This window comes from Chelonia mydas, chromosome 6 (genome assembly GCF_015237465.2).
Source record: "Chelonia mydas isolate rCheMyd1 chromosome 6, rCheMyd1.pri.v2, whole genome shotgun sequence".
NCBI lineage: Eukaryota > Metazoa > Chordata > Testudines > Cheloniidae > Chelonia > Chelonia mydas.
Window position 1 is genome coordinate 84600491 of NC_051246.2, and position 16516 is coordinate 84617006.

Below are 16516 nucleotides of genomic sequence, written 5' to 3' on the forward strand. Positions count from 1 at the left end.
CTTAACACTTTATAGAGTAAACTAAGAATTTTTGAAGCATGTATAGTACTAAACGGTAAAAAGAATTGTACCCAATAATTTGGGATTCTGTTTTTAAAAATAGCTTGCCTTTTTCAAAATGACAACTGTACAAATAAGACAATGTGTTGAAGAATGTTAAGTAACTCCTAGCACAAGACTTATTTCCTACGTAGTAGGAATGATTAAACAGAACTAAATTCTTCAGAATCTCTTGTAGAGTTTCTTCAGTTAGCTATTTATCACCTTGATTTAGCACTGCTTTACAAGTGCACAAATTGGTAGATTAATGATTGGAGAAGTCTGCTACTGTTTCATGTAGTTACATTATCCAGTACCCACAGAAACTATCATTATAGAATGGGCATATGGAGGAAATATGAGCGACATCAATGGTACTAGTCTTCTGAAAAAATGCTAACGATAATTATATTATTAGAATTGCATTTTTGGACCTCTCTTAGGCAGTATTAATGTTCTGAATTGCTTTTGAAAGAAGAAAAAGCTGCCTCCAAGCTGAACTGCAGAATAGGAAATACTGTTGTTCATCCTGGTAGTTCTTATTTTAAACAAGTCTTAGCAGTGTCAACATACTGCTACTGCACTTGAGGCTGACCATGCAAAGACTTAGGTAAGTGAGTCACTTTACTCTCGTAAGTAGTACTGTTGACTTCAGTGGGATTGCTCACATGAATACAGTTAATCATGTGTCTTTGTAGCACTGGGGCCCTTCATTTTATCAATTGTGATTATATTATACGCGCCTTGTGTACTATTTATAAAGGCCTTGATACTGCATTCCTTATGTACCCGAAGCTTGAGGGCCAGTTCTATGGATATGTGAACACTTAAGTAACAAGAAGTGCACCTGATATCACAGTGGTAAAGCAGTGGGGCTGGGAATGGCAGAAAGAAGGATGGAGGGGCTGAGAGTAGCCTCCAGGTATGGGAAGCATGTGGGTGAGGGTGCGGGTGGCGGGGAGAGGAACACATTGGTGATCCTTCTAGCAATGTCTTTCTTTTCTAACAAAACAGGCAAGACATTCTCTGCAAAATTCCCATTACAGTGGGAGTGTAGGATGGGCCAGAAACGCAAGCTCATTGTGAGAAAATTAAGAGGTCACTTGATCACTGCCTATAAGTGTCTAAATAGGGAAAAGAAAGCTAAGTAGCAGAGAGGTCTATTCTAGCAGACAAAGGCATAATAAAATCCAGTGGCTTGAAGAATTCAAAGTGGAAATAAGATGCAGATTTTTAACAGTGAAGGTAAAATCACTGGAACAATTTACCAAGCCCTCTTAGTTGGTTCTCCATTGTTTGAAATCTTTAAACCAAGACTGAATGTCTTTCTAAAATATGCTGTAGTTCAGACACCAATTATTGAGCTTTATACAGGGATTACTGGGTCCAACTCTATGGTCTGTGCTATGTCAGAGGTCAGAGTCTGGTCCTTTCTGGACTTAGTCTATGAATCTATGATCAGTTTGATAATGAACCTGGCTCTGTTGGCTTTTAAAGTTGTTAATGGAAAAGGACCTTGGTACATATAATAAGGCTGTCTCCTTGAGTGTTATTTTGGTAAGCGTCCATGTTCTGACAGCATCTACCTTGTTAGGGACTCCACCATCACACCATAGGTTGGTGTGTGATTGACCTTTACTGGGGTGGTCGTTAATCACTTGGATTTGGTCCATTTGGACATCCACCTGAATCTCTTGGAAAAATGGTCTTTTAAAAAGTATTTTCATTTTTAATCCCTGTTGACTCTGTCATATTCTCCTTAGTGCACCCCAGTGCTTAATGATGTCGTTTACTTGGCTTTTTAGTGTTTTATTTGTTTTTTGTCTGAAGTTTGAAATTGTGTATGCAGCACCTCAACCAACTTGACAGGACAGAGGAACTTGAGGAATAACATTTTTTGTCAGGGACGAAGGGGTCCTTCACAGGAAGAACACAAGCACTGCCTGCTGGACAGGGCAGATTGTTCAGCTGAGTTTTGGACTGGAATTTTAAAAATAACTGATCATATTTGGAGTTGATTTTTTCCTTGATACTTACTAACACTTAAGTTTTAATTATTATTTTATTTCACCAACAAAAAGGCAACACTGAAATTGAAATACTTCTCTGAATGTGTGTGTAAGAACATAGAATGAACAGAAGTTTTTATATTTCTTCTGCTTTCATATAGAAAACAAAAGGTAATAGATATGTTTTTGTTTTTACAGGCCAAAGCCTATCTAAGGATAGCTACTGAAATAGTAAGGAGATTGCCAACTCCTCCAGCATGATGTGCTCATGTCGGGTACCTGTGATCAGAACTTAACAATAAAGTGATTCGATGGTGTAAGCAATGGTGGAACAAGCAGAAGTACATAACTCTATGGATTATCTATTGTATTTGTAAAAAAATTTTGAAGTTTAGGAAACAAAGTTTGGAAATATTGTTATTTTATATTTGTCATGACATCATTTGGTTACATTCAAATGGATTGAAGGATTCAGAAGGAAAATGGATGGTACCTGACATTTTTATATGGTTGTCCGCTGCTGATTTTTAATATCCTTGAACAACAAGGACAAAGTGCATCATTCAGCAATGGAGTTTCCCTCAGTTTTAATGTGAAGGTTCAGCCTGTGGAAACTGCAGTCCCAGAATACAATGTGCCATCTTCATCCAAGCAGAAAGATTCAAAAGTGGACCATGGCATGTTGAGGATTATAGTCCCTGGCTCACAACTGTATAAAAGATGAGGGCATCTGCAATTTCCCCAATTTATGTACATTTTTATTCAGACCTCGGTGCTCTTGTTAAATTGCCAACATGGTCTTAAATTGGGCAAAGCATCAAAAACTTAATTAGCAAATGAAAAAACTATGTAATTACCATATGTTTGTGTACATTTACACTTAAGCCTCAAAAACAATATGATCTGCGTATTCTGTAATGACTTTTCCTAATGGTTCAAGAGCAAATTTCTTCCCTATTGGATTATATTGGGTTATGAGGTAATTTCCTACTTACGGGATAATGGACTATATGACCTGTAGGCAAATTACTTGCCTGCTTTGTGTTATGTTGAACCCAGATAGAAAACTAGGTAACAGCAAGGTCTTCATTATAAGACATATCATACCTGAGTTCAACTTGGCAAGGGAAATAAATGACAAAAATTAATTAATTTCATGACTGCATACAGGCATGTGTTCCCAAATCAAAGTAACAATGCAGGATCTGAATGTATAAACTAAAGATGTAACTAAAAAAGCAAACTAAGATATGATCTTCAGACTGCAAGACCTCTTTTGTTTTTTATTGTCTTGTGTCCTATGATCCTTATTTTTCTGTTGGTATAATTTCTATGGATGAAAAAACATGATTCTGTGGCACAGGCTTCCATTTACAATTAGAAGTTTGAATTTATAGTCAAGACTATTTCACACCATTCAAATATGTATCCTTATGGGAGTTTTGCCCTTGACTTCACTAGGGCCAGGATTTCACCCTTTGTTTATACCATTGTTCCTGTTGCTTTTCTCCTCTTGAAATAATATGACATAAGATAGAATTTGGCATTCTTTGAGCCTGGGCACACTTAAAACATATGCACTGAAAGTGAAATTTAAAATTTTGTTTCAAATTATTAATTGAATCTCAGACTTGAGTGGAGTTTTGTAAATATGAAAAATAATTTATTTTAAGATGACTGATTTTTTTTTTAACTTAGCTTTCATTTATGTACCTGGAAAAAAGTGCAGAGAAGTAAAATTGCACTTCAGCTGTTTCAGTAGCCATGTTATTTCCAGCTTCTGGATTGTACCTTTATTCAAACACAAGTATCCAATCATTTGCAATTGTCTAGTGATATATTTTACAAAAATTAAACACTTAATGGTGTGCTTCCTCTTGTCACTTCATTGATAACTATTTGCCTTGTTTGTTCGGTAAGAAGTTTTATCTCGATATAGGCATTTCTGTTGCACACACCAGAGTAATATTAATTTATCTGCATATATGTATGTCTGTAAACATTTGTAGGGCTCTCATCACCATAGTACTGTAGGACATGTTAACTCTCAGTGCAAAGCTCGGATTTCCAAAGTTGTTTTTAAAATTTAAAAAAGTCTGTGTCAGGCTTTCCAAATTTAGTATTTATTATCTTCACTCTTGATGTTAGCAAGTTTGTGAGGGGCTACTGACATTTCCAGTTCAGGATTAGAACTCTCAGAATTCAATTAGAGGACTGTTTTTTGGGGTTTTTTTTATGTTTCTCCACATCCTTGGTTGGTGTGAGGGATCAAGTTAGGTTTTTATAATGTTCTTTTTAAAAAAAACAAAAAAACCCAAAGCACTAGGTTTTACTCTTTCTAGTCCTGCTGCTATTAAGCTACCTTTAATACCTTTCGGTTAACTACCAGTGTCCTGGGAAAACTTGTAAACATAGTTTCCGAAAGAATATGCAAAATGCTTTTTAATTAAATGCCTTCATGGAAGGATTGCCCTGTGCATATTTGTAAATAATGTTTAATGCTCACTGTAGTGGATGAAATTAGATTTTTTTAATAAAGAGTGGTATCAACCGTTTAAAACACTTATAATACATAAAGGGCCTTGCGAGTATGCCACTGAAAGAATTATCCTTGCATATAAGGGCAACCATATTCAAAACAAAACTAAAATCAAAACAAATTAGCATTACATGCCTTGTCATCAGTAATGGATAAAAGAATCTTCCTCCTATTACTGTTTCTGCCAATGCATGTAAGTCTGTTGATGCACCACAACTATGGCTTTTACATTATATAGATACTTGCACTTCTTTTTGATTATACAGTGCATATTGATGATTAGTTTTGAATGCTGCTGAAATGACTGTAGAGCCATGCTAATTCACACAAATGACTGGAATTAATTACTGGATGACTTAATTTTGAGTATTAGTGAAAGGCACTACATAGGAAAGGCAATATTTGACTATAAAACAATACATATGGTAAGTTAAAGACATAACATCATAAAATATATTTTGTTTGCTATCCTCACCACAGTAATTTACTTTCAACTACGGGATTTGATATTTCATAAGCAGTGGAACAGGTTTCTAGGGAGGTTGTGGAATCCCTGTGTCACAAGCATACCCTGCCAAAGACCCTGCTGCCTTGTGGTGCCCTGCTTTATGGAGCTCTCCTTTTTAAGAAGAAAAGTGCTGTGAGTTCAGACCTCCAGGGGTTGCCTAGAGAGGCCTCCCAGGATCAGCTGCACGCGGAAATAGTGAGACTTGGTCCTCTAGTGTCTAGAAGGGCCAAGAGCAGACAGAGGCCAATTAGGGCCCAGCATGCCAGTAAAAAATGTCTGGCTGCTTCTGTCAGGAGCTAGGGATGGGTGAATCTAGGACAGGGGAAGATGGATCTTCTTTCTGTCTTAACCCAAAAAGCCTGGTTTGGTATGAGCCTAATTCTAAATGTACCTTTATGTTGTTTAAGTGTAAAAGACTTTTATTTCCTTTGTGGAGCATAAGGCCCAGGTGTGCCATCCTGAGTTGAAGGCATAGGCGCTGACTTCCTCAGTTCCGGGGGATGCTTGATCCTTGCCCCCACTTCACCCCTTCCCCCAGGGCCCCACTCCGCCTCTTCCTGTTCCACCTCAGGCCCTGCCTGCCTCTTCCCACCCCAGCCTTCCCCAGGCTCTGCCTCCACTTCACCGCTTCTCCCAAGCCCCCACACCTACCCCACCTCTTCCCGCCCCTGCTCTGCCCCATTCCACCCCCTCCCCCCACCTCTTCCTGCCCCCACTCTTCCCCCTACCCCCCCCCCCCCAGCACCTCCTGCACGCTGCTTGAACAGCTGATCGCAGTGGGACGGTGGGGGAGGAGCTGATCGGCATGGCCACTGGTGGGCAGGGGGCGCTGATCTGCGGGGCTGCCTGTGGGGGCTGAGCACCTACTGTTTTTTTTCCATGGGCGCTCCAGACCTGGAGTGCCTACGGAGTCCACGCCTATGGTTGAAGGTTAATTTGATTGCTGTAAAATATGGTGAGTTTGCTTTGCAAGATGCTCCATTGGCTCAGCCTGTATGATTACCTGCCTTGTGGACAGGTGCTGTATGAGTGCATTTGGTGCAAGGAGCTCATAGCCTTCAGAGACCTATAGGGACTGGGAGTGGCTGGCTCGCTACAAAAACAATTTTCCCTCTCTTAGTATTGACACCACCTCATCAGGTATTGGGAGTGGACCACATCCACCCTGACTGAATTGGCCTTCAACATTGGTTCTCCACTTGTAAAGTCACTTCCTTTTCTTCATGTGTCAATATGTATTTATTCCTGTATCTGTAATTTTCACGCCATGCATCTAAAGAAGCGGGTTTTTTACCGATGAAAGCTTATGCCCAAATAAATCTGTTAGTCTTTAAGGTGCCACCTGACTCCTCGTTGTTTTTGTGGCTACAGACTAACACGGCTACCCTTCTGATACTTGGTATTAAATGATGCATCACAGAAACGTAGTGAAATGATTAATCAATTGGGACACTGATACCAGGGCACAAAATATATGAGAATGACAGACTAGGTCACGCTGATGGGGGAGTGGCACTATATGTGTGAAAGAAAGCATAGAGTCAAATTTAGTAAAAATCTTAAATGAATTAAACAGTACCATAGAATCTCTATGGATAGAAATTCCATGCTTGAATAATAAGAATATAGCAATAGGAATATACTACCGACCACCTGACCAGGATGGTGATTGTAACTGTGAAATGCTTAGGCAGATTAGAGAGGCTTTAAAAATAGAAAACGCTATAATAATAGAGGATTTCAACTTGATACATGTCACTTCAGGACAGGATGCAGAGATAAAATTTCTAGAAACCATTAATGGCTGCTTCTTGGAGCAGCTAGTTCTGGAACCCACAAGAGGAGAGGCAGTTCTTGATTTAATCCTAAGTGGAGCACGGGATCTGGTCCAAGAGGTGAATATAGCTGAACTCAGTAATAAATGACTGCAATATAATTAAATTTAACATCTTTGTGGTGGGGAAAATACCAAAGAAGCCCACCACAGCAGCTTTTTACTTCAGAAAGGTAAACTACACAAAAATGAGGAAGGTGGTTAAATGGAAATGTCACAAGAGTGAAATGTCTGCAAGCTGCATGGAAACTTTTTAAAAACACCATTTTAATGTTATGTATGTTACATTGTTCTAGTGTGTGTATTTTAATAACTACCTGTTCAATACTGTGCAAATAAAAGTATTTCAGAAATGACAGCACAGTAGTTAGCAACAGACTGAAACACGTTTCTGGATCAGGATAGATCTGACAGCAGAAATAAAATTTTGAATTACTTTAAAAAACTTGACCCACCTAACTTTTTACTAAATCAGTATCTGGTAGTCCTGGGAATTAATTGAACAAAGCCATCGGGTTCCTTTACCAATTGGTGTATCTAAGGCTTTATTTCCTTTTGTAACAGAGTTAAAAAGAGAGATAAAATCAAACTTTCAATGGAAAAAGGGGTCTAGTTCAAGATACACTTGACAAGAACCTCTTTATTTCCTTAAGGGTGAGTGTGTGAGTGAGTGTGTGTGTGTGTATTATGTATGTATGTAACACTTCTACAGCACTTCAAAGTGCTTTTTAAACAATCATTAGCAGCTGATTGACATTTTTCAACTGCTTTTATTATTCTTCTCAAAGATTTTGTGCCTCTGTCGAGATCTTCAGATAGTTTGTTTCTTGTCTTTATACAGCCATGTTCATTGTGCTACCTTTACCTTGCATCCATTGAAGTTAATGGCAAAGCTCCCATTGATTTCAGTGGGGCTGGATCAAGAATCAAGTTACCATCCTTCTGACCAAGTAGGGCAAGATTCCCACTGGAACCAGTCAGTATTTCTCAATAAGGATCTTAGTGACATTAGGCACTAAGGTGCAATATGGGGTCTGTGATTTAGTGTCAGAATTAATTAATAATGAACTGGGTTTTTATTATTAACAATATTTTGGTAATTTAGCAGTACCTACAGGCCAGGGCCTATTCTACTAGATCAGTGTTTTTCAACCTTTTTTCATTTGCAGACCCCTAAAAAATTTTGAATGGAGGTGTGGATCCCTTTGGAAATCTTAGACATAGTCTGAAGCCCCCAGGGATCCATGGACTACAGGTTGAAAACCACCGTTCTATGGTAACAGCAACCTATCATGGACATAGTTTGCTGGCCCCCAACTGTCTGATGACCACAGGTGAAAATCACTGTGCTATGCACTGTACAACATACAACAAAGAAACAGTCCCTACCATAAAGAACTTTACAATCATGTATCAGACTATATTTTCTGAATTCTGTTTTACATCATAAGACATAGCAGAGAAAAACAAATACCATTTTCTGTACCCAAAGAGCTTTACTTTTCCATTATCTTCACATACACAGTGGGGGTTTTCTGCTCTCTTTTCAGCAGGTAGAGGGCAGATGCAGCCTCCCTTTCCTTATTTATCTATTACCCTCAGTATCTCTGTTTATATGAGTATTGAACCAAGTATTCACAAATAAAACCTCTTTTGGAATACGTGAGTCTTGAGAATAAGCTTGGGGGGATGAACATCTGTTGTCCTTTAACATCGTTTAGAGGGCTCACAGATCCTTCTAAAGTATTTTCACTCAGACCACTGGGATTTTCTAATACTTGCGTTATTTCCTGTGGTCCAAAGATTTGTTTCATTTTTCCTGTAAGGGCGGGGGGCAGAGGGAGACCCAAACCCTGTGAATGTTTTCTGTGACTACACAGGGTTTAGTTTAAGAAGAAAAACCTAAGAACTTTTTCTGTGAAACATTTCGTAGATTTTCTTTAGTATGTGAGTGATTTTTCTTTTTTTTCCCTTCCCTGCAAGGGGAAATGTTTTTTTCAGACTAATGTTGGAGAAAATGTGATGATGTAATTTTAAGCCCGCTTTAGGTGTATATTTGAGAAGAATAAATGGTTGGCAAAACTGGTATTTTTAAACTTACTATGTGCTATGATTGGTAGATAGATCTGGTGCTTCTCATAGAATGTTATTGATTTTTTTTTTTTAAAGATCCTATTTAAAAAAACTAAGTTAAAACAGATAAGGGCTCAAAGAGTCTGAACATTTCATTGTTCTACAAAATTGTGCATTTTTGTGTGAGAGTTGATTGGGGAAAGGGAAGACAAGCTATGATGAGTTTATATGTTATCTGCTGCATCAGGCAGTTCCTATGTTTCTTTCTATTGGAAAATATTCCATGTAAGCAGGCTTTTGTCTCTGATACCTTGAGGCCTCTCATTAATTACATTTTAGATTGAAGCAGTCAGAGTTCAGCTTTACACTAACCACTTCCTGTTGGTGAATAATAGGATCCAATAGCTATTTTGGAGAGTTACTTTTTGAAACAAGTGTTAAAAGGCTGGGAAAATGTGCCTCATAAGCAGCTAAGCTTTGAAAACATAGTATAATAAACCCACTTACTTGTGAATGCCAGCACTATTGATGTCTCTTTTGTAACACCTTAATATCCTCAGCTCTTAGAAATCCAGTGGCTATGTGGTGTTTGCACATTTTACAAATGCATTTGTTGTTAGAATAGATGCTGCCCCTTCTGTTTTGATTTCATTTATCTACAGTGTGAATAAACCCCTTATTCTAACATGGTTTTCTATGATTATGGGTAACTAAACTAGAAAGTTATTACTTAGGGGAAAAGTGATAAGGCTTGTTTGAAGCAGAATACTCCATTCCCTGAGTGGGGTTTACACAGGAAATTTGTAATCAGTCTCTATGCATGTCGTTGCCTTTATATCTTGATGGGAAATAGAAACCTTATTAATATGAAATGAAAGGTACTAATAAAATACCTTTTAATTAACAGGTGCGTTATCTAATGAAAGTTAACAACATTACAAACTTCCAGAACAGTTTATTTCATTTAAAATATTCTTGAGTTTGCATTTTCCAAACACAACATTTTTCACAAAACAAGGATTATAATAAAGACATGGAGCCAAATTCTCTGCTGGGGCAATGGCTGCTTCTCAATTGACTTCAGTGGAATTTTTCCCACTTAAACCAGCATAGAATTTGACCCGTACAATTTATATATAATTCAATGTCAACATGCATGGAAACAGTTATATGTGTAAATCCACAGTTACAGCTGGAGGAGTGCCAAGGAGGGACATGGGGGCCTTAGATGGGCAGTGGCAGATACCATGCACGTTGGGGTGCAGAGAAGCTTTCAAGTCACTGGTAAGAAAGGTAGAAATACAAGTAAAATTATGTCTCTAATAGAAGAAGATGGGCCATGGTAAAGGAGAGTATATCCAGTTGATAAATATTGTTGGCATAAAAAAGGAATGAAAAATAGTCGTGCTTTCAGAAATACAATCACACATGCTTTGATTCCAATATTATAGCTGTCCACTAGTATAGGTTTGAGCTGGACTACTTGGCACTGGGGGACAACATTGACTCGATTGGCATGTCACAGAGATGGTGGGGCAGAATAGTTCATTAGATACCATCCATTTCTGGCCAATGTCTGACAGAATTTGTCCATATGTAGGAAAGATACAAAGATCTGCACTTAAAAGTCAACATTTGCAAAACATTGTCACACAGGGTGAGCCCAAATATTGAAATTATTTCCCATTCAAGTCTAGGGGAATCCTTCCACATCTTGGGTAGTGTCCGCTGTGTGGTAACTAAGGGTTTGTCTAGACTTGCAGAGTTTTTGCACTGTAAGTTTCGCCGGTGACAGGGAACCGGTGAAAGTAAAGCACTGGTTTGTGTACTCACTTCATTCCTCAGGCGTCAGAGAGTGTTTATGTTAGCAGCACTTCCATTGCCAATGAGAGCAGCACTCTAGGGCAGCTATCGCACAGTGCAGCTCTCTCGATAGGTTTTGTGGAAAAGGGGGCATGAGCCGAAGGCATTCTGGGTCCCTGCTCAGTGCCCTGTGATGCACTGCTTCATGTCCCAGCAGCCCCATTAGTTTCTTTCGTGGCATTTTTTAAACCCCCCTGCTGTCTGGCGGCTTTCCCCGCCACATCTACAAGCAGGAATGGATCCTGCACTGCTGTCCGCTGCTCTGATTGCTGTCGCTTGCACATCATGTGTGGCAGTGCAGCTGTTCTTAAACTTGCAAAGAGAGCTGCAGTCAGAGATGCCTGACGAGCTGCCTGAAATTGAAATAAGCAACATTCCATTGCTTTTGGCATTAACTTAGGAGCCGAGCGCTGTGGAACGGTGGTTTTGGGCTAGAGAAACTAGCTCAGAGTGGTGGGATCGTATCGTTATGCATGTCTGGGATGACGACCCGTGGCTTCAAAACTTTTGGATGCAGAGAGCTACTTTCATGGAACTGTGTGCTGAGCTTTCTCCAGATCTGCGTCGCAAGGACATCAGACTGAGAGCTTCACTCCCTGTAGAGAAGTGTGTGGCCATAACATTGTGGAAGCTGGTGACTCCGGACAGCTTCCGGTTTGTTGTGAACCAGTCTGGAGTGCGGAGCTCGACCGTTAGTGCCATGGTAACTCAAGTGTGCAAGGTCATTAATCGCATCCTACTGCACAAGACCGTGACTCTTGGTAATGTGCATGACATTTTGGATGGCTTTTCAGAAACGGGCTTCCCTAACTGTGGTGGGACGATAGATGGAACGTACATCCCTCTTGTTGCCCTAGCCCACCTTGGCACCGAGTACATAAATCGTAAGGAGTACTTCGCCATGGTTTTGCAGGCACTAGTGGATCACCGTGGGCGTTTCACTCATATTAATGCTGGATGGCCCAGAAACGTGCATGATGCACATATCTTTAAAAACACTGGCCTGTACAGAAAGCTGCAAGTGGGGACTTTCCAGACCAGCGGATTACCGTCAGGGAAGTGGAAATGCCCACTGTGATCCTGGGAGACCCAGCTTATCCACTGATGCCAGGGTTCATGAAGCCATGCTCTGGAAACCGAGATGTCAGTAAGGAATCTTTCAACAACAGGCTGAGTAGGTGAGAATGGCTGTCGAATGTGCATTTGGCCGTTTGAAAGGGCGCTGGAGATGTTTGTACAGTAGGCGGGAAATGAGTGAGGAGGGAAGGGTGAAGGGTTGACTCATGTGGAGCGTGGAGGCCGAACGCCTGGTTGCTGAGTTGCAGCAGCCAGATACCAGGGCTATTAGAGGGGCACAACACGTGGCAGTTAGGATTCAGGATGCCTTGAGGGAAAAGTTTGAAAATTAAAATAGTTAAACTTTGCTGCTGTGCTTGGGAAAGGAAGTGTTATAAGTACTTGCTGTCCTGCCTGGCGGTTGGCTGTAATTTCAGTGAAGATGAAGTGCTGGTTGACTTGTAGCTGTGATGACATGTACAGAACTGTGAACACACAAATAAAGCTTGCTTCTTTTTGAAAAATGTGTGCTTTTATTTTAAAAACAGAGCAAACACCACATGCACATATATCAATCCTGAGTGATGGTGGGGAACAGGGTGGGGGCCCCATATACCTCACAGCTGTGTGTAACGCCAGCTGTCGTTTGACAAGCTGTCTGGGGGTGTGGATTGTTGAGGAATGGAAAAATTTGCAGCGAGCCTATAAGAATGTGCAGTGGGAGTTTGGGGAGTGCATGGGAAAGGATTCTGCACTTGCTGCAATGGGGGGTGGGCACGAATCAGGTCATTCTGCAGTGTAATGAGAGAATGCAACAGATCTGTCTGATGCTCCAGAATGTTGATTAGCCTCTCCGTGGCTTCCCTATGGAAAGCATTATTCTCGTTTAGGTCTTGGTTCTCTCCCTCTTTCCACTTTGTCATGGTTTCTCTCCATTTATTTTTATCATGTGTCTCCGCTTGGGAGTGCAGAATCCCCTCACGAAACATGTCTGCCTTAGTGCATCTTGGCCACTTGCTTATGCGTCATAGACAGTCTGCTATAGTGGGGGGTGGGTCTTCCACCATCATTTCTGGGGAGACAAAAGCAACACATTGCTGTGAAACATACATACGGGAATCAACGTGTACATTGAAATACACCACTGGTAAGAAATGCACCACTGTGCAATCTGCTTGTAGGTATTGAAATTCTTACTGCTGGAACGTAGCTGGCACTGCACAGCCTCCTCTCCCCAAACACTGATCAGGTCCAGTAGCTCGGCATTGCTCCAAGCAGGGGATTGTTTGCTACATGGAACAGCCGTGGTCACCTGGGCAGATGAGCATTTGCAACAGGAAAGGGAGTTTCAAACTTCCCAGGGCTTTACAGGGAGAAGGGCGGATGTCCATTTACTTGGTGTCAGAGCAGCTGAGATGCTGGCCAAAGTGGTCACTTTTGGAACAATGGGATATCCTCCAGAGGCCAAAAGGTGTTTACATAGGAAGAATATGTCTTCACTTTCACAACAACACAAAAAGAACAGCGGAAAGAACTGCGTGCCTCTCATGAAGGCGGTTTTCTTTTTGAGGTGAAACTTCTGAGTTTCACTGCAAAAAGTCAATAACAAGTGTAGACGCTCCCACGGTTTTAGTGCAAAAAAGGGACATTTTGTGCTTTAAATGGCAAGTGTAGACATGCCCTGACTGTTGGTAAGTGTTGTAGCATATCAGTGGTGACCTCTGTAGGGGAGAGGTTGCAGAGGTGGAAGACTATATGGGTACAGATTATACCAACCATTCCACAGCCTGTATTAAAATTACTTCTTGGTAGAGAAGATACTGATGAATTGGATACAAAAATGGATACACAATCACTGCAGAGTAGGGTGGGTTTTTTTCTGTATTGATACCTCTTAAAAAAATCAAGGAGTCATTTTGGACAGCTCACTGAATTCTTCTTGCAGAGCACAAAATTACTGAAAGTTTCATCCCATCCCAATCAATTTTGCAACCAGCCTTGCAAAAACTTTTCAAGTTTCCTATTTCTGGACTTTACTGTTCCTGTTCCTTGATCAGATGTAGATTTCTAATACATTTCCATGTTGGGAGTTTTCTGGGAAATTTTAGTTTGGCTGTCAGATTATGTGACGTCTAAAAAACTAACTGAATGCCACTTTACCTTATTCAATGGAATCAAAAGAATGTTGGGGGTTTTTTTACAGGAGGAGTTTTGTCATCTTCCCCTTAGTGAGTGTGACATTTAGTAATGTCCTCCATTGCATAGTTTGATGGAGTTATTTTGGCTAGTTATGAGAGAACTTGAGTCTTGAGACTATCGGTATTTACCTACCACTAAACTCTGCTTTTATATTGTTTAAATGTCTCTTTATGTTACCTTTATCCTCATTGGCATGTGAGTAATCATTAACTGTTAGGATTCAGCAGATAAAGTGGAAAGGGCATTTGAGAAGCATGTGAATTAATTATATGGAGTTAAATATAGTACAAACACCCTCTCTCCTGAGCCCAGATTTTCAGTACAGAGTATGTGCACATTGGCATGATAAAAGCTGGCCATATTAAGTAATGCCATAGCAACTCTGGTTTTTAAAGATATTACAGTTTCAACAGCCAAAGTGCAACAGCTCAGGCTCTGAACTGAGACTGAGATAAGAAGCCACGCCCTGAATTGTAATAATGCTAAACTTTTAGACTGTGCACTCATATTTCGTTAACATAGGAAATGACTCATTTAAATATTTACTCTTCACATGATGGCTTTCTCTCCCTGAGGAGTAGGAATCTGTTTGACTTTTTATGTGTCACTGCTCTTTATCTGTCTTTATGATACTTGTACTTAACGTTTGTACTGCTCAATCTATATTGTATTGGTTTTAAAGATTGGTGTCTAGTACTTTCTTTTGTTGAAGGATAATAATGTGCAATGCCCTAGCACTAAAAGGTATATAAAATGGGGAACATGCTTTCTAACAATGGCAACATAGCCAGACATAATTTAACATTGTGCACATAACTTTTATCGGCTCTTTAGTTTAAATAATACTGCATGTATTATGGGTGGTCTGTGTGGCCCTCTCTTGCACAAGTGTCTCCAGTTGCTGTGACATGTGAGTCAAATATTGTCTCAGGACTGGCCTTTTAATAAGGATGCTGGGTCCTGTAACTCCAGGATCTTAGGCAGAGTGGGGAGAGACAGACACTGTAGGCTACAGCACTCACAATGGAAACACAGAGTGACCCCCTCCCTTCTTGCCTTGAAAGGCCTGTGTGAATGGCTGGGATTCCAAATCACCTAGATAAGTATGACCAATAACAGAGAGAGATATAGTATGTAGTAAGCAGCTGGCAGCATTCTTGTCAGACTCTGAAACTCAATAAAGGGTACCTTGGTGGAACCTGGAACTGCTCTTCTCTTTTTCTTATTCAAAGAAGTTGAAGAACTAACTTTTCACCCCAAAGACCATGCTCTGGATTTTAAGCTGCTTTGCTCTCCTTTTGTGCAACATTGTAAGGTAGTAATTTGATAACCCCCTATCATTAATATTTGTATGCTGTACCCATAAAAGGGTAAGTAGGTTTACTACAGAGGCTTCATATATACATATGTTTCAAATTGCTCTTCAGTCCGGTGGAAAGTGTTCTGATACTTATAAAAGTATAAATGTCAATATACTCTGGGTGGCCATTACACACACTGTTAACATTCACAATGTAAATTACATAATTTACTCTAATGGGCTGTTTATCCCACTTTGTAGAATAAATAAACGTATCCAGTAAATAAATAAACGTATCCAGTAAATCTAACAAACTAATACCCCAACTCAGTGCAGCAAATCTAATAACCCCCTTCCAGCCTCCTGCCCTTCTCCAAAAATGTGAATGGAAAATAGGCTTGGAATTGGTTTATTGTCTGCAAAATCCATATGGTAAAATGAGGACATTCTTGCCTTGCATATCTTTTATTACTCTCCTAAAGTGTCTGTTTGAGAATGTTGTTTATATCCTTTTACAAGACATGGCTGCTTCTGTAGGATGTGACAAAATTGAATTAATTTAACTAAGAAGCAAATACTTGGAGAAGATTGCACAACCGTCACTCATAATCAACATACTCTTTATTTATTTATTTACATAATCATCTTTCTCTCCACTATCCATCATACTGTCTCTAGCTCATATTTTCATATAGTATTCATCAGTACAAATGCCACTAAAATTATCTAACACCAAGAAGGATGATGTTTCATGTTAATGAATCAGTGTGTGTTTGTGTATTTTGCAGGTGGGGGAGAGTTGCTGTTGTAATATCAAAAAAAGGGGGGGGCAATTTGATATTTGCACTGTAGCAGAGGCGAGGCAAGAAGGTGCTTTTCTCTTCCATCTGAGCTGTAACTGCAGTGATCTCACTGGCATCCTCTAGTCACAGCTTTGCTTATACAAGCAAATTTAAAGTAAAATTTACAACTTCTGCTTCCTTGATAGTAAATGGGAATTCATTTCACTGAAACGATGTATTGTGGAGGACCGGTGAACTGTCTCTGTGGGTGGTCAATTTCCACTTGATGATAGTGGCAGCTTTAAAACTGAAGT

The 16516-nt window shown here is 39.9% G+C and overlaps 1 protein-coding gene across 5 annotated transcripts in view; it reads left to right on the forward strand.

Annotated features, from left to right (window-relative positions):
- NUBPL (nucleotide binding protein like) overlaps positions 1–6436 on the forward strand; it is a 153515-nt gene extending 147079 nt beyond the window's left edge. For all 5 annotated transcript variants that reach the window (XR_005225548.2, XR_006291800.1, XM_043549708.1 and 2 more), the window contains one exon: positions 2247–6436. Coding sequence is in view for 2 of the 5 variants with exons in the window: in XM_037900570.2 (XP_037756498.1) it covers positions 2247–2309 (63 nt within the window). In the remaining 3 variants the exon portion in view is untranslated. The remainder of the gene's footprint in view (positions 1–2246) is intronic.
- The last annotated feature ends 10080 nt before the right edge of the window (positions 6437–16516 follow it).